This window comes from Hyaena hyaena, unplaced genomic scaffold, assembly GCF_003009895.1.
Source record: "Hyaena hyaena isolate Hyena2069 unplaced genomic scaffold, ASM300989v1 scaffold_61, whole genome shotgun sequence".
NCBI classification, from domain to species: domain Eukaryota; kingdom Metazoa; phylum Chordata; class Mammalia; order Carnivora; family Hyaenidae; genus Hyaena; species Hyaena hyaena.
This window is the reverse complement of record NW_024080693.1, coordinates 2,736,216-2,760,238: the sequence shown is the minus strand read 5'-3', so window position 1 is coordinate 2,760,238 and position 24,023 is coordinate 2,736,216. Positions and strand designations below refer to the sequence as shown.

General features: G+C 47.6%; 1 protein-coding gene across 1 annotated transcript in view; it reads right to left on the bottom strand.

Annotated features, from left to right (window-relative positions):
- TSHZ3 (teashirt zinc finger homeobox 3) overlaps positions 1 to 23,602 on the bottom strand; it is a 68,604-nt gene extending 45,002 nt beyond the window's left edge. The window contains 1 exon segment of the mRNA XM_039231893.1: positions 23,520 to 23,602. Within this exon segment, the coding sequence (XP_039087824.1) occupies positions 23,520 to 23,559 (40 nt within the window). The 5' untranslated portion in view covers positions 23,560 to 23,602.
- Positions 23,603 to 24,023: the final 421 nt, after the last annotated feature.

Sequence of the window (24,023 nt, the reverse complement as noted above, 5' to 3'; positions counted from 1 at the left end):
CTGTCCCTGGAGTGAGGTGCTCAGTTCAGCTGAATCTCAACAACTCTGATGCTGGGAACTTAACACCTATATTCTGTCATCCAGAGATAGGAATAAGAAGGGCAAAAAGTCTGGGATTAATATGGGGGCTCGTGTGCTTTCACATTCACATCCTTTTTTAGAGGCATGGAGAGATGTGCTGAGCCCCTGGGAGGCAGTAGGAGGGCTTGCCGACCGTGACTGTGTGTTACCTAAGCCCTGACAGCCAGTTAACGTCATGGGCACACTCCCACACTGCTGTGGGAGGGGAAATGCGTGCAATCTTTTTGGAGAACAATTTGGATATTTACCATTTGGTTCACTGAACACGCCCTTCCAGCTAACAATTCCGCTTTAAGGAGCGCATCCCACAAAGACGGAAGTGGACGGATATATAGTCTTTGCCATGCAAAGACTATACAGGAGTCCTTGGCGTGGCAATGCTGGCCACAGAAAACATGGGGAGCAACCCGGGTGCCCACCTGGAGGGAAATTCGTTCTCTGGAGTGAAAGCCCCCCTTCAAAAGCATGAGGTGGCTCTGCGTAGCATAACACAATATAACATAAGAAACACAACAGAACACGCTACATCATGGTCACTGAGATCTGTATTTTGCCACCATGTTCTCATGAGGCCATAAGGCACACGCCAAAGTTGAAAGAATCTCACCTGTGTACCCGCCCACCACCTCGATTATAATGTTAACGTTTTACTTTATTTGCTTTATCACATGTGTGTCTATCCGTCCATTTGCGTATCTTCAATTTTTAGATGCAAGTCAAAGCAAATCACAGATATCTGACATTTTAGTTGCGAGCAGAAAAATACAATGTAGAGTGTGTATGCGTATTTATGATTTTAAATATCTAGAAAGATATACCACAAACTGGTAACAGTGCTTGCCCTTAGGGAGGGGAACTCTCGTTTAATTGTTTGCCCTTTGGTTCTCTTGGATTTTGTACTATGTGCATTATTGCTTTTTTAATAAAAAAAATTAAAATGCATTTAGTTTCATGAGGGGAAGCTACTGTCAAACCTTTCAGAGCTCTATCTCTAGAGCTTCTGCAGACTAGCCCCTCACACACAGAAGCCTGTGCATGTGTGCATGTGTGTCCATGTGTGTGTGTGCACCCACGCCCGGATGCTCTGAGCCTTCAGAGTGAGGGTGGTGCTTGCCTCTCGTGAGATACCACTCTATGTCACTTTCTCATGGAGCTGAAATGTCAGGGTGTGGGGCAAGTGTCTTATGGAGACTCATTATTTAATTTCCAAGTAAGCAGCCGGACTAGGCGGCATGTTTGCTGCCGTTAGAGAGAATGGAGCACATGGAACACATTAAGGACAGGCAGCCCCTCTGCGTAAGGTTAGCTGTGCTCTCTGAGTGCCCGTGTCTTAGCCTCCCTTACTGTAAACATCTGTGCAACTTCAAATAAATATCCTCCCAGATTCTCAGGCAGCCCTGAGTCCTGGTGGAAACCCTTAGCAGTGTGGACCAGGATGCATGGGCTGGGGAAACCTAAAACTCCAGGGAAACCTAAAACTCCAGGAAAGAAGTACAGCCCCATGTTAGAAACGCTGCAGGAGGCATCCTGGTGGGGAGCGACAGTCTGAGTGCCCCTTCCTCCTTACAGCACTCAATCGGACCGCTGAGACGCATTGGTTTTGTTTCTTAAAAGAAACGGCAAATGAGTAAAATGTCAGAAGAAAACATAAAATTATCATGATCGTGTTGAGCAGTACTGTAGGCCAAACGTTCAAGAAAACCCCCAAAAATCCCACAGGGACGCTTGGTGTGTTCGTACAGTTCCTTTCTTTCCCAGGGCCTGATGCTTGGTGTGTAAGACTCTGAGCCCATGGGCCCATGTCTGCCCAGCACCGATGCTTTTTCATGTAGGTTTTAAACCCTTGGAATCACACTCCACATTTTAGAGACAGTAAAAGTTTTAAAAATTGAAGTAATGAAAAATGTGATGAGTTATATCAACATCTCAGGATAAATACCTGAAATCCTTATTTCCCTATACATGAAAAGGACTTGGTAGTTAATGAGAGGGAAAGAGAGGTGAGTGGCTAGCATTTTGCTTACTCTGTTTGAAAACATGCATCAGGTTAGTTTTAAAAACTCCCTTTGGTGAGAGTGAGACTGTGAAAACATTTATTTCAACCAAGCCATACATGTCTGTACTAAACATATACCTGTACATGCATATACATATATACGCATGCACATGTATACATGCATCTCTATACGTATACAAGCACACACACAACACATATGGGATTGAGCCAGGCATTTTACTTAAAGACAATAGTACTCAGGCCATCTATATTTTATTACGTACATAAAAAAAATATCCTGAATATTTCTAAATCCAAAATTCAATACCCAAAATGAAACTAATTGTATCGGGGGGGAAATGAGAAAAATGAACTAGTATATGCTCTTTTTTGTTTAATGCTCTCCCTTTCTAGGGTTTATTTGGACAGTGTCTCTAGTTGCATCTGCAAACCAATACATCTGCTGTCAGATCACTAAGGCATTTGACAACATCATTTTAGAACCTTTAGTTACTGAGATATCTATAATTAAATGCATTCAGTTCACACTTTGTTCTTGCGGATACCAGCTATTTATCTCTGTCCTCTGAAGAAGCTAATGGTATGATGGGCAAAACATCAAGAATAATTAAGAAAAACGTTGCTATAAACTCCATCGGAAGAAATATAACTTTTATCCAGGACCCCAGCTAGATTCACTTAGACATGATCCACCAGTATCTTGCTGAAAAATGAAATAAGAAACCCACTCCACAGGCAACGTCCTCAGTCTCCACTTCGGGGGAAAAATCACACGGCAGCCTGGAGTTGTTTCTCGGATTGGATGCATGGGAATGGCCTGGATGTGTGTGAGAATCGTCGGCTGTGACTTGAAGGTGGGGGTGGGGGGCACAGTGGGGATGCTGCCGGCCACACGGGCACCTCTACCAGGCCCCGGCCGGTGACAGGCGCTCACGGGCCAGCCAGGCCACCACACAGCAGCAGCGCTAACTTTGCTGGGGCGGTTGAGCCTGGTCTAGCCATCAGCACTTCAGGCTCATGCATAATCAAGGGGTGCTAAAATAGAAGTTTTGAGGTCTTCTTCAAGGAATGGCCAGTTAAATTACAAGGAGCGGGCCCGTTACTCTTTCGCAGAAAGTGTCTTTCTCCTTTCAGAGCCAGTAACAAAAAGGGAGAAAACATTATTATTTTTTCTTATGTAAGGATCAGGCCTACCTGGCAATATGAGCCTCCGATAACAGTGTATCGGAGATCAGCAGCCATTAATTACGATACCTCCCACTTATTTCAGATATTGTAATTTAAGACTATAGAATGATCTGGAGGATTAAGAAATGGGAGTCCACCCTCCCAGACAAGCCAAGGCCCATATCTGCATATCCTTTCGAAATCTCTATTTTGGTTGTCGCCTACATGGAGTAGTTTCCCCCAGTGCTCGTCTGTGTGTGACTTATTCGTCCTCCCTCTGGAGGGGCAGCACATCAGCTCCCCCAACGTCCTCCGCTAAACTTAAAAGAGCCACACTTGTAGAAGTTGATGCTCCTGTATCTTCATTAAATGATACAAGCCTCCCAATCTTGGTAAGCACATTTATTGCGCTGAAAATGGGTATCTCGTTATTAATGGCAAAGGTATGGAAAATGTGGAGTTGAAATGAGCTGCCCAAACTTAAGGGGAAGAAATGTTACCAGAACGGCTTTGTCAACCCTAATTGTGTAATTACTTCTTGGCTTGGTCACCTAAGCTCGGAGCAAGAAATAAGAGACAATGGTAATTTCGTACTGCTGAAATGAAGGTGTCAAGCTGTCTTGTGTGTTCTATGTAAGCAGAGCTAAAGTTTACATTTATATCATGTTACCACAATTACGATCTTCCAGAGCACAGCCAGAAATTAGTGGTAGAAGGTCAGCCCTCACCACAGGCACACCAAAGTGTGCCTGCACAAATATTTATTTAATTTAGCCAGGGTGAAGGCGTATCTGCTTTTGGTCACCGTCTCGGCCTCGCTGCTCATCAGTGGAATTGGTGAAGGGCTACCAGCCACTTGCATGCTCACAGTGATAAAATAATCTTTAGAAAGAGTGTTAATAAAGTGGCTACTAATAATAACTAGCCACTAGATGGCTTTCGATTTTCACCTCAGAATATCTGCAGGTGAATTATTCATAGCCTTTGGGGTTGTCTGCTTACCTGGGTAAAAGACTGGTGTCAAGGTGAGTCCAGATAAGACCCTGGGAAGGCACGTGTGGCGTGAGCATGTCTGGGGCAGGGAGGGAGCTGCACGGCTTCTCTCCCCGCCACCCCTAAAAGTGGAGAATTAAAGCCAAGGGCACACAGTCCTAGCTTTGGTACTAGCAGCCTTCGGGTGGCTAAGAACAAGGACCACATGCCACCCAAATTTTTTTTCCACCAAGTACGAACCACTCCTCATCCTAATGAAAAATAAGAGAGCAGAGGCACAAATAGGAAGAGAAAAAAAAATGAAATTCCATTATAACTGGCTTCCTCAAGCTCCAGCCTAGGATGTGAGTAATCACAAAAACTGTAATATCAGCTTTTTCTGTTTTCCTTACACTGGGTTCCTCCTTTATTTCCTTTCAAAGAGGGTCAAGATCATTTTCTTTCTTTTTTTTTTTTTTTAATTCATAAAAGCTGCTTTGTGATTACTGAAAGGTTGGTTTCTCTCTGGAACGGCTCTGCCTTCCAGGACAGCCTTAAACTGGGGGGCAAAAATAAATTTCTCACAAAAATCTCGCAGCAGCGAACCTGATGGACCCCAAATCTCTTGCCCTGCCTCACCTTCAGGCCTTCTGGAAACTTCTAAGGGACGCCTGGACAGAGAGCTGCACACTGAGGCCTTGGGAGGTGGCCTCAGCCATGCGAAGTCCGGCCCGTCAGTTCCCAATGCCTGCCACACGTGTTGGGGAGGGGTCCAGGAGCCACAGTCTGCCCTGGCCACAGCTTCCCACCAGCAGCATGCAAACACGAATTCTCCAATCCATCGCCTCCTGTCCACCAGCCCCCACCCCTAATCGTGATGAGTACACAAACAAATATAAGATGCTGACATGCTGTGTGGTCCACATCCCTCTGAACTCAAAACAGCAATGAGCTTGTTAACAAGTAGTCAAGTTCTGTTTAAAAAGGAAAAGAAAAAAAAAAAAAATGTCAGGAACTCCTGTCTCCTATCAGTCATGAAGCAGTCCACACGGGAGGGCGACCCAGGACACAGAGCTGCTCAGAAGGCAGCTCTGTCTAGAGAAGGTGGCCTGCGCCCCAGGGCATGGATGCCCACTCGATGGCCCCATGGCATGGCTGGCTCTGTGGACATAGAGGGGCACATCCCCAACCAGTGGTGGGGGAACATGGGAGAGGCAGACACTGTCAAGTGCATTCCAAGCAGACAAGAGCCTTGTGAAAAATCTTCCTCTAGCTTGGAGCTGCCCTACTCAACAGCGGAGTCAAGAACGACCAAAAGGACTACCCTGTCCTCCCTTCGAAGGCTCAAGGAGAGAAACAGCGACGTGTCCCTGCCCTAAGACAGACTCTGGTTGAACCAAAGCATCCAAGAAGCAGGGCTCGTGCAGGAAATATGCACAGAGTTCTGAACAGCCCTCAGGAACTGAATAGCCCTTAGCACCTGGACTGGTGCTTTACAAAACACGTCTGCAAAATCACTTCCACAGTAAGCATTTTATTATCTACTTTTGGTGCCCTGACGAATTCAAAGGGTCGTTAATTTTCTTTCATCGCTCACGATCACTTATTTGTCTTTTTTTGTCTTTATCACTATTTCACGTCTGCCGTGAATTGTTTTTAAAAAGTAATCCCCATTCCTAGGAGCGCCCAAATAATCACGGTAATTCTCGGCAGATGTAGCTAAAAGTGTACCATGAAACTTTACAACTGCCCGCTCTATTCTGCTTGCTGGAGAGAAGCAGAAGCCTCTGGTGAAGATGCATTTTCTGGAAATGTCATGGATATGCAGGGAGAGGAAACCATCCATCGTTTCTGGGAACCAGGCTGGAGCTGCACGGGCTGGCTCGCCGGGGCCAAGCGCTCTAGGTAGTGTGTGTGTCCACCAATTGCCACCTACTGGGGTGTCGAAGCTGTCCGGTCAAGCTGTGACAGTCTATTGATTTTCACAGAATGTCCATTTTATATTTCCACACCGGAGCACGCTGTACCTTCACAAGGAGGGGAGGCTGTTTCTAAGGGCAGAGCAATGAAGTACCTGCCATGCCCGCTTCCCCAACTGCAAAAACACCGCCCCCTCCCCCCCACACCCCGTCCAGTGTCTTCTGGGCAGGGGGCAGCCTCAAGGTAGACGGGAAACACGTGCGCTGCTTTTCCCAGTGTGGCTGGGTCCCCAAAAATGAATACTTCCATTCACAAAAAATGTGCACAATCGCTGCTGAAGGGCAAAATGATGCTTCCGTTGATAAGAGCCTTTGTCAGATTCTAACACCACAGTCTAAACCCTGGCTCTTCCCCTTGTTCCCGCAGTTGTCAGTGAGGTGCTGCGCTCCATGCCTCCCGACAATATAATCACCATAAACTTTATTATTACATCTGGAATTTCATGATATGCTCAGTAACTGATTACAGAGGCCCAGCCCAGAGTGCAGCACCCACAAGCTCTGCCCCAGTCCCTAACTGCTTAATACTCCTGGAATGTATAAACAGTGCTCGCCGCTGCGCTCCCCACTCTGATATGGCAGCAGGGACCATGGGGCAAGTGGGTCCTCAGAGCCGAAGGCAATCTCCACACACCCAGGGAAAAACGTCATTGCGGGCTGTCAACCAAGATCACGTTTTGTGGAGGGTGGCGATGGCAGATTACCTGTAATCAGATCGGATTAGGGGGGTGATGCGCTGAGGTCCTCAGCTGTACTGGGGAACTGAGATGAACAGTGAAGTTTGCAGGAAGCCCCCACTGATCCCAACCTACTTGTCCTCGATGTGGTGGGGATTCCAGGGTAAAGGGCTGTGATGGGGGGATTACGCAAAGTGCCACAGTTCACTATTTCTAATTTCATGAATACCACAATAGGAATGCAAGGTAAAGCAGGGAAAAAGCCATCTTTTGCAGGCATGCCATTATACTGGCTAACATACCCATCTAATATGAGGAGAGACAGGAGAAATAAAACCAAGGTGAATGCCATATTCAAGGGCCTGCCCACCCCTCTCTCCCCCTCTCCCTCCACCCCCACACAGAGAGCTCAGGGCACGGCAGCTGCCCTCCCAACACTTCCCGGAATCAGGAGGAGGCTCTCACAGGGCTCAGGAGCCCACTGCTGTTCAAGCCAGAGGAGGCACCTGGGGAGGGGTCTGGGAGGGGAAAGGCAGCCCCACTCACCCTACACAGATGCCATCTCCCTCCCCCTCACCATCTTCAACCCAAATGGTCCATTTAACCAGTAAATCCTTGCCCAAACTCCGGACAGGCAATCTGTCTAGGCAAGTCCATTTTAAACCACCAAGTGAGTACCACCAAATGCTCTGTCTGTAACAAAACACAAACACAAAAAGCAATGTTTATTTCCCCCCAACTTGAGCACACGGGCCACAGGGATGAGCTCAGAGGGTTCAGGAGCAGACCCTCTGCCCCTGTGTGGCCGGAGCTGTGGAGGCTGCACACTGGCAGACCGAAGAGCCAGCCCTGGGACCACCTGCGACCTGCCAGGCGCCTTTAACCTTGGCCAGCAAGTTCCCGTTAAAAATGGCCCTGCCATCCACCTCCGCCAGGTTCCCGCATGAACGCTAATAAGTACTTGTTTGTTGAACTGAAAAATCATTACCGCAGAACACGTCAAGTAATGAAAGATGTTTTCCTTGGAGAAATGTTAAATACTTCACTTCTTTCCCAAGGAACGAGTACATGTGTTTCCAAATAATACCTTTCTCCCTCCCCACCCACACTTCATCAGAAAGTCTGCAGCTCCAGGACCCAATTTGAACAAACTCATGTTGCATGGCTCTGAGAACCAAGAACATGCTGTTATTTTATTTATTTTCCTCTGCCCAGCTGACTATGTGTTTGTTCTATTACTTATTCACCTAACCATCTCAGTAGGAACCTCAGTCACGTAGCAGAGTGTCCATGCTGCCTTACTATTTTATACAGAAAAGCAAGAGAAAATAACACCACCGCAGCCTCATATATTACACCGATGTAGTACTCGCTAATATATATGAAAGAGCCATTTTACTACGGGCCTAGAGCGAAAACAAAGGCAGGAAATGGAATGCCAAGAGAGGGGAACATTTCACCACATGAAACCTGCTGGTAACCCTCTCTTCTCCCCCTGCAAATACGAATCCTTGCCCCCCTTTCGAAAGCTTTCCGTCAGGCAGATGAGTAGTAACAACTGCATCTCAGGTGTCATGAGGTCTTTTAAGTGTTTTGGAATGCCTTTACCTACAGGGAGTCACACTGGTTAATTTGTGCTTTCTTGCTATTTCCCATCTCTGGCATCCCAAGGCTTCGGTAGAGGGGCCGAGCCTACTCTGAGTCTATGGTAGCTGAGCTGGGAAAACCCCTAACGACTTCCGGGTAACCTCGTTTTGTGGAACCGTAAGAGGGAATGCCTATCACTTAGATAAAACATTCAAATTATCAAGTTGATGCAGAGGTTGGTGGGGTCCCAGGTTTTCTCACCATAACGTGACTTTGAACGAGGTGGCTCTATCCTGGAACATCCCTTCAGACACAGGTGACCCATATTTATTCCCCTCCCTTGTCATAGAAACAATATCCAGGGGCAGAGACACTCAGACTGTGGCCAAAATGTACACTCACAGAACCAAAACCTCCTGTAAAGAATAAGCAACCTGCCCTTTCCTCCCCACCGCACCCCCATCCCGAGGCTCTCATTTATTTTGTGAGTCACTTAAACAGATGCCAGGGGTTACCTGGGAGGACAGAAAGGGTCAGATCCCAACCACAGCCCTGAAAAAACGACCCGCAAGAACTTCTCAAAACTTAAACGACTTCCCCTTTTCCCCCATCTTGGTTTTGTTTCCCTTTTTTTCTGGGAAAGCAAGTTTCTTAAAAAAAATTTTTTTAATGTTTTATTTATTTCTGAGAGAGAGAGAGAGAGACAGCGTGAGCAGGGGAGGGTCAGAGAGAGAGGAAGACACAGAATCCGAAGCAGGCTCCAGGCTCTGAGCTAGCTGTCAGCACAGAGCCCGACACGGGGCTCGAACCCACAAACTGTGAGATCATGACCTGAGCCAAAGTCGGACGCTTAACTGACTGAGCCACCCAGGTGCTCCGGGGAAAGCAAATTTCAATCTGATTTCAGTAGCACGGACGGCTGATATTTTTTACCTGTGAATTCATAAATCTGCCATAAAGGATTCCCAGGGAACTGGCTCCCTCCGCCCTCACCGGATGAGCCACTACGTTTTAGAATCGCCTTGACTGACCTTAGGCAACATGCCTCCTCAGCAATCGTTTGCAAAGGGGAGAAGGCAACTACAAAAATTTCTCTTGGAGAGCAGAGAGGAACTACCTCTGTTGTGCACCTCCAAATGTCCAGATCCCCCCGAGGGGGACGGGGGACCTCCAGGCCCCTCGATATCCCCAGGACATCTCAGGGAAGTGCCCGAGCCCGGGCCATGGGTCCATTGACACTAGCCTCCCTGCCCTTCAGCCCACACAGGTAATGAATGGGCAACGCCCAAGAAAATGTTGAACTTCAAAGACAACTGCTAGGAAGTTAGGAAACTCTCAGTCTGACTAGATTACTCAGAAGGCCACCGAAGGCCACCGAAGGGATACTGGCTCAAAGACCCAGGTAATAACTTGAAGTCAGAATCATCAGTTTCCTGGAGGTCAAGTTCTGAATGGAAACACTTTCTCCAGCCACTGGAAGAGACAAGACCCCTGTGAGGGCTCTAGTAAGCCTGGCAAGTGCTTTTTCTTATCTGGGTATTTCTCTCTTACACACACACACACACACACACACACACACACACACACACACACATGAAGGCCAGCACTGTGTTACCCCCTAGCGGGCTCCAAGTGCCCTATGGGAGAAGGTGGACGTCATGCCATGAGGTACAGCCCCCGGGGACTCCCTTGGGATGCCGGGCAACTCATCCGCAGTGCTGCCGTATAAGGGGTACCGAGGGATGGAGTTCCCAGTGTTGCGATCTGGTGCACCCTGAAAACGGCGTCCCAACTAAAAAAGTGTTGCTTTCTTCCTTCTCATGAATTCTAATATTCAAGCCTTTTTTCCTCCTGCTAATTTTAGTAGTCCTGCTATTCTTTGGGAAGAGAACGGTGTGAAAATCAAGCATAGTATCCAAAAATAAAAGAGTAGATCTGTTTCAGGGCTTGCAGCATATTTAACTGAAAAGCAACTCCAGATATGCCACTTTCTATCTAGTCTTTAATACGTTTTCCAATTTCTCCAGAATATTTTAGCTTCAGAAAAGGCAAGGATGACTTCCTAATCTATGAATATTTTTGAGACTGCAATGGGCACCCAAAATTATTTCTAGATTGCGACTGGGAGGGTCTTCTCACTATGTGATGCCAGGTTATTGCTCGGGATAGAAGTCACTGATATGCTTTGTGGGGCCACACCAAGATGGATTACAAATTTTCCTTCGGGACCCAGAGCATGTTCCGTTCGGAGCATGTTCCCAGGCAGGTGAAGTAATACAGAGCTCTCTCCATGGAGCCTGAAGGTAGATCATATGGCATGCTTTCTGAGCCTTCCACCTTCATTTAAGAAGAAAAAACAAAAAGAATTCTTGTTTCATCTGAGGAATTCAGTTCCAGCCCACCAGAACCGTGGAGGGACACGTGGTCCAGGTTAGCCGAGATCCCCGGGTCAGAGGCTCTCCTCAACAGCCTGGTGTGACAGCCAGGGGAGCCCAGAGGACAGAGGCAGGGATGCCACCTGAACACCCCAGCCTATTCCTCCTCCAGCCAAGGGAAGCAGGACATCTGTGTCCGAAAGTTAGAACTGTGTCAAGCCCTCCATGCAAACAATAAATATTACTTCTGCTCATAATCGGACTTTTCTCCGGCATCGTCTTTGAATGTTGAACCTTTTTCAATTAATTAAAAACTATGCACTGCAGAGTGCATATTTTATCAGCCCTCAGCTGCTTAAGTGTCTAGAAAAGACCAGGCAGTTTTTCTTTCTTTCTTTCTTTCTTTTTTTTTTTTCCAGGCAACCCAGAGCAAGTACTTGCAAGGGTCATATCTTTTTAATTATCTTTTCTCTCTTTGATTAATTATTCCGTCTGACAATAGCGTGTTTCTAATGCTATTCACCTGCCTTTGATGATTGACAACTTTTCTGTCTGATTCAGAGCAAACAGCTGCTGCCACAATCGCCTAGCAACCCGGGTGTGATGGATGAGCCCCCAAGATGGATGGCTGCAATAAATCATGTCTCCAGCCATAAAACTGAGAAAAGGGGATAAGAAGAAAAGCGAACGAAAAACAAAACAAGGTTTCTTCCCATGAGTGCACTCAGTTCCTTACCAATTATACCTGAAATGGACTTTGCACCTATTAATAGCAAAGTTTTTCTAATCAGTAAAAATGGGCCGATGCCATTTGTATCGAAAGTGTTTACAATTGTTCCTGCAAATTGGCACTTGTACTCCCAATTTCCTCCAACACTGGCCAAGTGCAAGGGCAGAGGATCAAAGTTTTCCTTTCTTCCAGGAAGTCTCAGCAAGAAACGGCATCATCGTTTTATAGTCAGATGCAAGTCCAGGTACCGACAAAGGACGCAAATGTGACTCTGCCCAATTTTTGGCACGGGCTGAGCAACGTGGAAAGTGAACCCTAAAGTGATCCTTGTGTGCAAGGTGTCAGGATACTAATAAAGTTATTTCAAAATAGCGCGCGCGCACACACACACACATACACACACACACAAAGTTGCCTCGACTTGATGAGTGAAGAAGCCACATCCCCATTTCTTTCCTGTTCATGGCAGATGTAGGCTTTTTACATGTCGGAGAAAACTTTGTCCCAGAAGCAGCGAGAGATAGGAGCATCCAGCCCTCCTGCCAATTCTATATTCTCATTCCTTTAGATAAAAAACTACTGCAGCCTAAAACTTTCTGTCCCGTCAATTTTTTAAATTAATGGCCACACTCTAAGTCATCGAAGGAGCCCTCAATTTAATTAGCAGACCCAAATAAAGTCACATATTTAATAGAACGCCTGCCAATTAAATGTGCGCTACCAGGGCTCTCCTAGTGGAAGAGACTGAGCGCGAAGGCCAACAGTTTTGTTTTCTTTTTTCCGCCCAGGGAGCCGGCTGCAGGGCTTTGCAGCAGAAGAAGCAGAAAGGCTGGTGCTCGGCTGATGTCTCCCAGCGGCTGGGGGCTCCATCGGTAAACCAGCCTGCGTCCCTAACTACTTCCAGTAGGTGGGGGTGTCCGGGAGCACAGCTCAAGGGTGCAAGAGAACCAGAAGTGATTAGCCGGCGGGGGCCTGGAAACAGCTGTCCACATCAGTCCTGGTGGGGGTCTGCTGGGCCCTAGGAGGGGGGACGGATCGCAGACACAAAAGGGGAAGAGGCCATTGGGAGCAGGGGCAGGGAGCCACAAAAGATCATTTTTTATCTGAAATATTCCTGGGACATGGAAGTCTGTTTCTTCATTCTGACACTGCTAACCAAGCCAACCAGTATTTTTTGAATAGTTATATCGGGCTAAGCTTTTCAGATACGGATTTAAAAGAAAAAAAAAAACATGTCACAGAGTTTAAAAAATCAGGCAAGGGTCCTGGCTTCGGCAACTGCAGCTCTGTTTATATTTTAATGTTTCCTACGTGACTGCCTCTGTCGGGGAAGAGAGGGAGAGGGGGAGAGGGATAGGGAGAGGGAGAGAGAAGTTGCCTGTTAGCCTTAGTGTAAATCACAGATACTTCATTTTTCCCTTGGAAAAATGTCCTTGGAAATTATTCAAAATTAAAACCTCCCCCTCACTTTTTGTTTGGTGGGGGGGGGCGGTGTATCTTTCCATATTGTAAATGGGAGGGCTCATGTCTGGTCAGCAGCAATGAGAACCCAAGGCCAATCGATGGAAACACACACACACACACACACACACACACACACACACAGAGGCCCCTACCCTGCTCCAGCTCGTCCAACTCTCAAGTTACAGGTTTACACGGCAAGTCTAAATAATATTCAAAATGATAAATGGCGCCCGAAGCCCAGCATCTACCATCAATCTTTTCTTAAGGAACATCCATCTTCAATAACGCATGTTTGAATCATGTGAAGCCAGGAGCCCTGAGATTCATTTATACCACCCCTCACCAGCCAGGGTGGCTTGAATGATACCTGTCAGCCCTGTTTGTTGCCGTGGTTGTTGCTGCTGTTTTCCTGGACGACTAAAAGGGAAAAAAGAAGGAAAAGGAGTAAAGGAATGGGGGGCGGGGGCTGGAGAGTCAGAAGAGCGTCAAAGGCTGAACAGTGTGGTTTAGCAGATAATACGAAAGAACATAACCTCTCCCGTGCCTCTGCCAATCTCGTGCCCCCCACGCTACACACCCAGACAGCCATCCACCCGGAGCAGGCTCTCGCCTCTCCTCGCCCCTGCCTCTCCACCCTCCTCCCTGTCCCTCTCGCCAAATCAGCAGCCTCTCTCCTCAAGCCAACGGGTACAGTACTGAGAGGAGGAGACAGCATCACATGGACTGGGCTTCCCTCCCCTCCCTGTTGTCTGGCTGGGGCCCATATGATAAATGACATATGTCATTCTGTCAGGAGGGAAGGGTGGGTCAGTGATGTATGACTCTGCTGAAAAGGAAATCGACTGTTTGGCATGGTGCAGCTCTTCTCCACCAGGATTTAGTTCCAGAACTCTGAAATGAATTCTCCGACGTTTCAAGTGCATACTCAGGGCAGGCTGATGGGAGGCATGGGGAAATCACACTTTACCCTCCCCCTGCCCTTCCCATGGTCCCCCTGCCCTTCCCATGGTGGGGTGGGGGGAGAAAAGGTTCTGCCACTGGATACCTGCAAAAGGCCATGCGTGTGTCAAAGTCCCCAGCAGTCACACACCACGGGTTATTAAAAATGTGACTCAGGAAAAAAGAAAAAAAAAAAAAGAAAAGAAATTAAGTGGAGGGTAAGGTTAGTCCTTTTATTTATTTATTTTTTAATGGCAAAGGGCTGACACAAAAGCAAGATAAAAATTAGCATGTTTGAAGTAATCGTCCCGCAGCTTGACATCTGCATAGTAAATTTTAAAGGAAAAAAATGTGTCAGACAGCCATGAGCCGCTTCGCCCTCCCCCCTTTCATTAGCTCACTGCCAGGGTGGCACTGCTGAACCTCATTACGGCAAGACGATTTATGAAGCTGAACCCAATGGCAAAGAAAAGGCATCTGTCAATAATTGTAGGGAGCTGCACTCACAGCTTTGAAATCTCATTAAGTATGCAGTTATCAGGCATAAAGATCAAAAACATTACTCAACTCCGACAGAATCTTATGGAAGAACATTAATTAGCAACAGGCCTACAGTACAAAAAAAAAAAAAAAGAGAAAAAGAAAAAAAAGAAAAAAAAAAACACAGACTTCCTCTCACACCTGCCCAACCCACAAACCTAAAGCAACACTCCCCCTCCCGCCCGAAAAAAAATAATTCCAGGCATCTGAGACTGATCAAGAACATGAAACAGGAGAGACACACACAGAAAGAAGAGGGAGGGAAGGGGTGAGCGGCGGCAGGGAGGGTGGAGGGAGGGGGAGGGCGGGGAAATTCGGTTGAGAAAGGCTTGGCTGTGAGAAGAGAAAAGGAAGAAGCTGTCAAACTTGAGAAGGATGTCAGTGCTGGCCCTGATTACAGGGGCCTATGGAGTTCTCAGACCTTTTATCATCCTTGCCATCAAAACCAACGAAGGCTCACCGCAGGAGGGCTGGTGACTGCCTGGCTGCAGCCCAGGCCCAGTGCCGGGACCCAGGACCCTCTCACCTGGCAGGCAGGGTGCCTTAGGCCCAGCGCCCAGGAGGCAGGCCCTGCCAGCCTGTCTGCGGCAGCACCTTGCTCCCCGCTGGCCCGGTCTGCACCCAACTGACCACAATGGTGTGGGGACGCACGGCTGCCACTGTCCATCTCACTGCCCTCTGAAAACACCCTGTTCCTCCTCCAAAGAGGCCCTGGCATCCCCTGCTCACATATACACTTTCTCTTATTTGATTTCTGTGACTGATTCATCTGCTCCATCGCTTATAACGCACTGAAAAAGAAAATACAAATGCGGGAGACTTCACATCCAAGATCCTAACACCAACACCGGGTCACAGGGCTTCATGACCTTTGAAGGACACGGGACAGGGTGCAAGCTGATGATGGGAATCACGTAGATGCCCGAGCAAGTCTGACTCTGAGATAGCCACAGAGGAAAAAAAAAAAAAAAAGAAAGAAAAAGAAAATGACAAGCTTCTTCAACCACCACATTCTCCACCTCCTGCAAGCCGCACTGGCAAAGGGTAATTTACCCGTGTTTGGAAACACCCCATAAGGATTATGTGCTTGGGGTCTCGGGCGAAGTTCTCTTCTGTTCTGTGGTAGCTGGCATCTAGGGTAGGTGCACCAAGGCTTGGGGAGGGGTCACGGATACCACTCAGGTTCCGTCCAACAGGCCATATCAACCCTGGCATGTGGTGCAACAGTTAGGCATGGCCCCCAGGATCCCCAGGGAAAGGCATAGAATAATAATCGTGAAGATGCTAAGCCATATATTCTGTCTCTTACTGCACTTACAGAAAGGTGGCCTTCTCTGGTTACCCATGAGCATGTGCTCAAATGTCCCTGTGTGCTACCCCACCACCCGCACCACACACACACACACACACACACACACACACACACACACAAACACACACTTCCCAGAATCCCACACCATGAGAAAACCTTCAGAACAGCACCTCTGTGGATCTGAAGCCTTTGCCACCTCTCTTCTCGGAGTGCTCCTTTCCCTCCTGTGCCACCCTCTTACCTCATTCCTTGGCTGCTTCCGGGGAGCCTTTACCTCTCTCCTCTACAGAAGATAATGGTCACCTTTTCTAATTAGCCACATCTTTGAGGAAAAGGGCATTAAGATTCCTAGGCAACCAGCTTGGAGATCTCGCCAAGACAAGGCCCATCCTTTCCAATAAATGACTCTCCTTTGGAATATCAATGAACACGGCTCGGATAAATAGTCACCGATGGCCCAAACTAGTTACGAACACTGGTCTATAAACACGACTTGATGAGAGGGAATTTTAGTAGTAGTGTTACAATAAAGTGTTTATATTTTTTTATGTGCTTACCATATTACCTTTATTATGTGTAACATCGAAGTGATTATAGCAATTACATCTAACAGAATTAATTACAGAACTTCCCATCATTCCAGGATACATAATGCATTAGAGGTAAGCCAAAGAAAGAAAACATCTTGATTGTAGTAACTATTGTTGGTATGTATTTTCCCCAGCAGCAATGCCAAAGCAACAGCAGCTCACAGGAAGAAGAGGGTAATGGAAACTGAGAGGTTTAATAGGAAATGAGGTATATTTTCTTTAAATTAAGTAACACCTTTGCCTAATAATATGTTGGTGCTGTTGGACATATAAAATCAATTTAATTTTTTTAAGTGTAAATCTTTAAAAGGCGCTAGTTAATCCAACCAACAAATGTTACTACATAAAGAAGAAAGCACATGGGTGAAAGACTTACAAGTCTTTACGTATGCAAAATAAATTCACTCAAGGCTTCATTAATATTAATTTAAATTCAAAACCCATTTACATTAAATTGTTCATTAAAAATTGCCTATTTTATGCAACATGCATTTCTCAAAGAACTCAGAGGAAACCAAATACATAGGACTAGATTTAATGATGAGAATGGTAAAAATCAAAAGTAAATGAATTTGAGTCATTTCACGTATATTACCAAACTCCTCAGAGTATTTTGTTTTCTGCCACCATAAACTTGTGACCTCAACCTTCTGGTCTACCCAAGAATAGAAGAAAACAAGGCACACTCATGGGATGAAGAGAGCAATCCATTCAAACCTGGGCTTGGGAAGGGAGCAGATCCTACCTCCGAATCCCAGCTGACCTTACAGAGCATGAAGAGTTAGGCTCGCTTTTCAGAAAATGTACAGTAGTTAAGATTCGCGAGTGCCCATCTTGGTTTAGAATGAATGGCTTCTCTCTCCCCTTCACTCCGCCCCCTGCAATGCTTTCTTCCCAAAGCAAGGGGACCAAGATATGATGACAAGGACTTGGTAAGTTCCTGGCTTTGGCGCCCTCCCCCTGAAGACAATCTGAACTTATACTGTTTCCCCAACAGCTGCTCTGGATGAAGAAAACACAGTCATAATTAATAACATGTGTTCTGACAGTATGAATTAATAATTTATCATTAAGCCCAAACAAATTGAAATTATTCTTCGAGAGCCATACTTTTGCACATCTGAGAAAACAAGGTATGAAGACGGTTGAAAAGTCCAGGTAACGTGACCTTAACAGAAATGCCTTTTTACCCACCCCCCAATAGATCACTTGGGCCACTCCTGTTGAAATACTACAATAATTTACAGAACTGAAAGTAATTAAACCCAAGAATCGAAGTGCTGATCAAATCAAGTGTATGTGCTCGAAATGTCTTCTTTTTTAAATGGGGCTTATAAAATATTCAATATTTGGTCAAGGACACTGTGTAATCTTTCTAATAACGATTCCTAAATCTAGAGTATGACAATTGTTCAGGCAAGTGGTCATAAGCAGATTATACTCTATTACTTTTTTTCTTACTTCCCAAAATGCAGACCTTTATTCTAGCTACAAACAGTAAACTGAATTTTCATGTCCACGTCTAATGTAACTGTTTACCAATGTCGAAAAATGAGAGAGAGCTACCAAGTCTATGTATCCATTCTTTGAAATTCAGGTAAAAAATCTAGAAGGGGGGAAAAAAAAAACATGTTCATAGCCATTGTTTAGTAGGATTTAAAAATTAATTTAATGACTAACTGCAAATACTGGAAACTAGAATTAATCTGTCTGGATTTTTTTTAAGGCTTACAGACATTTAAATGCATGTATCGGGACACTTTATCAACCTAACATAAAATTGTCATCTTATCTTATTATATGACTATTTTATGCACGTGTCAAAGAATTTTAAAATGACTGCCTGTCTATTGAGTCTAATTACAACTGCACATTATCTGTCTAGATGTACCAGTCCATATCATTGTTACCAAATACAATATATTGTATTCACCTTTCATTTTTAACTTCAGACAGAGAAACCACAATTTGGAGCATAACTAAAATACACACACAGGCACGCACACCCACAGACATGCACACGCATCCACGTGCCACACACTCACAGAGTGAACACCTGAGAAGGTCTGGGCTAAATGATGCCACTCTCCTGCTTCCCTCCACGGGCTGTGGGAAGATGCTACAGGGATGTTACAGTACAGCTGCTTTGAAAGAAAGGCCCCTCTACCTATCTGGGCTGCACACTATCACAGAAGGGTACACACACACACACACACACACCCTACTTCTTTCTCTTTCTTTCTTTCTTTTTTTTTTTTTTTTACTACCAGACCAAAGCTATTTTTATCGTTTGTCCAGTGACAGGCAGGAATAAAAATGGGCCAGCAGGAAAGCCTCACAAAGTGCCCTCGGAGTGATTGCAACCTGCACACACGTCCCTGGATTAACATAGCTCTTATGCACCAGGACTGGGACTCGGCTCCTGTCCCTTCTTGCTCCCTGTGACTGCAGCCCCTCGTCACTCCGCCACAGGCAGGGGGAAAGGGGGGAAGCCCAAAGCCGTGCAGGCACTTGACCCTCAAGGTGATCCTTCTCCTTCCAGCAACCCCAAGAGTAGAGGTGAGGTGGTGGGGGGAGGAAGGGCTTTAATTTTCTGGGAACTCACCTGGGCTTCCCGGCAACCCCACGGCCCTGAGCAGTCACCTTTCATTGTCATCGCTTTACAAAACAATCTTTGGTAAAACGAGGGAAAACGCAGAGTGTGAGACGATTTAGGGGAGAGCGGCTGATACGTCAGTTATTGACTATCGTTCGCTTATGAGCGCGCTCAAGGCAACACTGAGAACAAAATGACAACATCCACCGCTCACAATCAAGTGTGGCCCTGGAGAGCACTGAAGCCCTAACTGACAGTTGTCAAGATAATGGGGGCACGGCAGCTCATTCTGGAAGATTCTCTTCCCTAGGTGGATGTCCAGGGGGAGGGCCTTTGCCTCCTGCCCTCTTTGTTTTTCTCCCTCACCTTCTTGATTTTCCTTTTTTTACGATTTGCATTGTTCCACCCATTTTCTGGGAGAATGGGGGGTGGAGGGACGGGAAGCACAGAGCAGCCGAAACTAGTCATTTTGTCACCTTGCTACAGGCCAGAATACGTGTCCAGAGGAGAAACGTGTGGCAAGCTTGAGAGTAAATACATCCCCCAGGCTGACGCCGAAATGCCCTCCTGAATGTTCCACGTGCCTCTGACAGAGAAGAGGAAATCTCTCTGGAGCTGCCCAGTGTGAGGCTGAGCCTCACGAAGGCTAGGGCCGCAGAACTTAGACAGGTGCACTGTCTTTCCGGCATGCCCACGTCTCCTGGTGATACAAACCCCCTCTGCCATGCCACTACAAGCCCATCCTACCCCGGGGACCCACGGTGATCTGTCACACTAGCCGAGCCCAAGGGGTTCAAACCACTTTTGCAAGAGTGAAGATGCTTCAAGTTTCACCCTCTTGACCGGACCACCTAAGAACTCCCTGGAAGATTATTCTCTTTCAACGAGTAAGACTCACAAAGGTCAGTGGCAAGTTGTTGTTACTCGAGGGTGTGTGTGTGTGTGTGTGTGCGCGCGCGCAAGTTTAGGCAATTTTTTTTAATGATTTTACACGTCCCCCCAGAAAATGGATATGAATGGATAAAGCTATGAAATACTGCTCCAATTTTTTTTCTGGTGTCTTCCAAAACTGCTTTTCTTAAAAAACGGTATGCATAGGCAAGAGTCACATTTTAAGCGAGGGACAATGGTCATTGCGTCCGAAGGACACCGGCCTCCGCAATCCTGTTCCTCTGAAGCAGCAACATCTGTCCGGCACAAATGTACAGCCTCTCGCAATTACACACGTGGAGAAAGGACACTCCTGCCCAGGTTTCTCTTCGGCAGGTGAAGAAACGTCTCTCTCCTTTTGAGAAAGGACATTAAGCCATGCATAATTTCCTTCAAGAAGGGGGGAAAAAAAAGGAAAGAAAATCCTAAAGTACAGAAATACGTCTTTTCAGGGATTCTTGGAGCCGGTTGTGGCCTTCTGGAGAGCAGTGTGCTACATTTGGCCTAGATATAAAGACTGTGTGCACCTGTGCGCTATGTCTGCAAGCTCTACCCAGCTCCCAGCCCTTTGTGGTTGTTATTCTAGCCCAGACCATTAAAAGGGCCCTAATTCCTATGACATGATTATCCAGGTACCAAAGCCCATTTGTCACCTGCAGCAGAAAATTGAGTTAATGCACAACTAAAGGCAGCCAGGACTGTGTAATATCAACTTGATTACATCAAACTAGCTGCAAACCTAATTCTGCTGGATGACACTGCGTCGAGCTTGTCATCTCCAATCATTAAAGCTGTCAGGAATCCATCAGGTTTACAGCTAATTAGGTGAACACTAATGAAGCTGGCAAAACAACTTTTCTTTTTTTATGGCTGAGCGGACCTTTCAGTTTGGAGGGGAAAAAAAATTCTCGAGTATTCTCAAGGTTGCTGCGGACTAGATTTCCAGTTACCAATCAGCAGACATCTTTCTTTTTCCCACTCTCTCTCTATCAGTGCAAAGCAATCAATTTGTCATCACTCCCAGGATGCCACAAAAGCAGGCATGAACCTTATAACTTGCAGCTGTGAGAACTAAAAACAGGAGGGAAAAAAACGGGAAGTTTCTCGTCCACCCAAACCAACCAACAAACAAAAACCTCAAGCAGCTCACTTATTGGCCTGCGCATACTTAGCTCAGGCCTAAATGCGGAGGGTTCTTTCTTTCTCTCTCTCTTTCTCTCTCTCTTTTTTATCCCTCCCCTCTTCTTAAATAAGTAGCCCTTCAGACATTCTCCACCCCCTCCTCCACACGTCCATTAGGCAGAGGCATTCTGATAAAGTAAATCCAAAACCAGGGTATGGGAAAGAAAGAAAGCACTCACGCTGCCAACTTCTGATTGACCATTAAGCTATTGATGAATGTGCCTGTCAGGAGAGAGACAATTAAATCAAATATGAAACAAAGTCGTTTTGACGGGTCATTTTGATAGAGCAAAACCATTCTTCCATCTCCTATTAGCCGGGCAGTCAAGTTTTTATATAATGAATATTTCTTAACTGACCTGAGATTTCCTGGCTGGCTCTTTAAAAAAAAAAAAAAAAAAGGTGCAAAAGGGTTAGGGAACAGGTTGCTTTAAAATAAATAAATAAATAAGTAAAATCAACAGTACGTCCCCTCCTCCGCTAATATTTTAGGCAGGGAGTTATCAAAGAGTCTCAGATTGGCAAGGTGGAGGAGAGAAAGAGGAAACGACCGTAGAAAGAGTTCTAAACTAAATGTAAAGATGTAATCACATATGGTTCACTTGATTGAGGCACACAGATACCTTAAAATGTGCATCCAAAAAGGAAAGAAAAAAAAAATTTCAAAGACTGGAAGCAGTCCAAGGCACTCCTACTGCCCAACTTTGTGAAGGAGTCCTCCAAACTTTTGGAGTTTATTTTGGGCAGATAAGCTCATTGCTGGAGGCTGGAATTTAAAGGAGAGGGTAGGATGGGCAACAAGCACCAGCCAGGAGGTGACCTGAGTGGCAGCACCCTCCTTCTGACCACCGCTGGGACTTTCAAACTTCCTAAATTTGGGCAACACCGAGGACAGACAGCGGAACCTGCACTGTGTGCCCCACACCAGGTCTCTCTCCTCCTAGGATTCACTTAAGACAGGAACGAGAAAGTACATTTCTGAAGAAAGAGCGGTCCCTCTGCGTGACCCTGGGTAAGGAGACTCCTGAGTGCAGCCAGTGTGTGGGCACCACTGGCAGGGCCGGCTCACATGGTGGAAATGACCATCACCGTCACCCCCAGGGCTACTACGGGCACTCGGGCCACACAGGTTACAACGCCTTCATCCAAGAAGGGCGTCAGGTGATGCCCTGACCCTTCCCTCTGCTCTCCCTTCCTCCACTGAAAGAAAAGAGCAGAAAAGCCACGAACCTCCACTTAACCCTCTGATTCAGGCAGCATCTGAGCCTCTGCACATCTGAGTGTTACTCATATCAAAATACACCCCGTCCATATGTGGTCCTCTCAGCAATCGGTCCCAAATCCCCAAAGTTGCATTGACAGGGCCCTAGTGACGTCACAGAGCTTGGCCTCACCATTGGGAGTGATTTATTGATGTTTATTGGGAATGAATAGATCAAAGGCAGCAGCATGACGGGCGATCAATCAGTCATCAAATCAAGGGTGGCAAAGGGCCAGAAACCCTTCTTCCAGGCAACATGCCCCCAACTGACATTATTGCAAAATAATGTTATGTGTGTGGGTTTTGTTTTGTTTTCAATGATGCTTTTTCCAGAAAAGAAAAAAAAATCGGCTCAGTCTTAACAGGAGTTGACATCCTGGCGAAAAAAAAAAAAAAAGAGGGGGGGAGTAGACAGGCACGTCCCAGAACTAAGTGCTACGAGGAGATGAGGGTGGGAGAAGCAGTGGAAGGAGGGGATAGGGGCAAGGGAAAACAAACACGGATGGAGAGAACGCCAGCATCTAACAGTGACTTGACGGTCATCTGACAATACCGAGACCCAGTGCGCTCTGGCTTCCACCGCTTGCCCGCTTTGGGCCCAATAAATGAAGAATCAATCGTATTAGCAGTAAGGTGGCCGAAGGGACCCGCTCGCTCACTCGCCGGCTCTCTTCCGCCCGGCAGACACCAGGCTGTCCCCCGCCGGCCGGCCGCGGGAGGACGCGGAAGGTGTCCCAGGGAACTCAGGTGACCCCGCCCGCCCCCCACAGAAGGAGACCGAAGAGGGCTCCTTCCCATCCCCTCCGCAGCCGCAGAGCTGAAGAGCCAGGGACCCAGGCGGGCTCACTTGGCCCCGAGCGCGCGCGGCTCCGAAGTGGGTGCGAGCAGGAGCAGGGCGAGCGCGGCGGGGCGTCCGGGGGGCGCCCGGGACGCGAGGCGGGCGCACGCACCCAGAGAGCAGAGCAGCGAGCGAGCCTGGCGCCCCGGAGTTACTCTGCGCGGGCAGAGGAAGAGGGGCGAGGAGTGGGGCGAGGAGCGGGGTCGCCGCCGGCCGGAGGCGCACGGCAGCCAGAGGAAGAGGAGGAGGAGGAGAGGAGGAGGAAGGGGAAGCGGCTCGTACCTGCTGCGCGCCGGGGCGCCTGCTGCTTCCTCCTCGGCATGATGCTCCTCCGGCGACTGCCACTGCCGCCGCCGCCGCCGCCGCTGCCGGGCTGAGGAGAGGGAGGGAGGGGCGGCGGGCCCGCGGGGGGGCGAGGCGGGCCGGCTCTCAGCCTCCCCCCCGGAGAGCGGCCGCCCGCAGGATGCTGCTGCGCCCCGGCTCTCCGCGTCCCCCCCTCTCCGCGCTCCGCCGCGATCCCCGAACGTGCGGAGGGAAGAAGGAGGGCGGGCGAGGGAGGCGCGGGGAGGGAGGAGCGCGGGGGGAGGAGGAGGCAGAGGAGGAGGAGGTGGTGAAGGAGGAGGAGGAGGAGGACCGCGCTGCCGGCGGAATGGGAAGTTTGACAAATCGCTCCAGAGGCCCGAGGAGGAGGGGGCGGGGAGGAACGGCGGCCCTGCCCCCCCCCGCCCCGTCCCCAGACGAGGTGCGCGGGGTTCGGGGCCGGGGGGCGGGGAGAGGGGGAGAAGG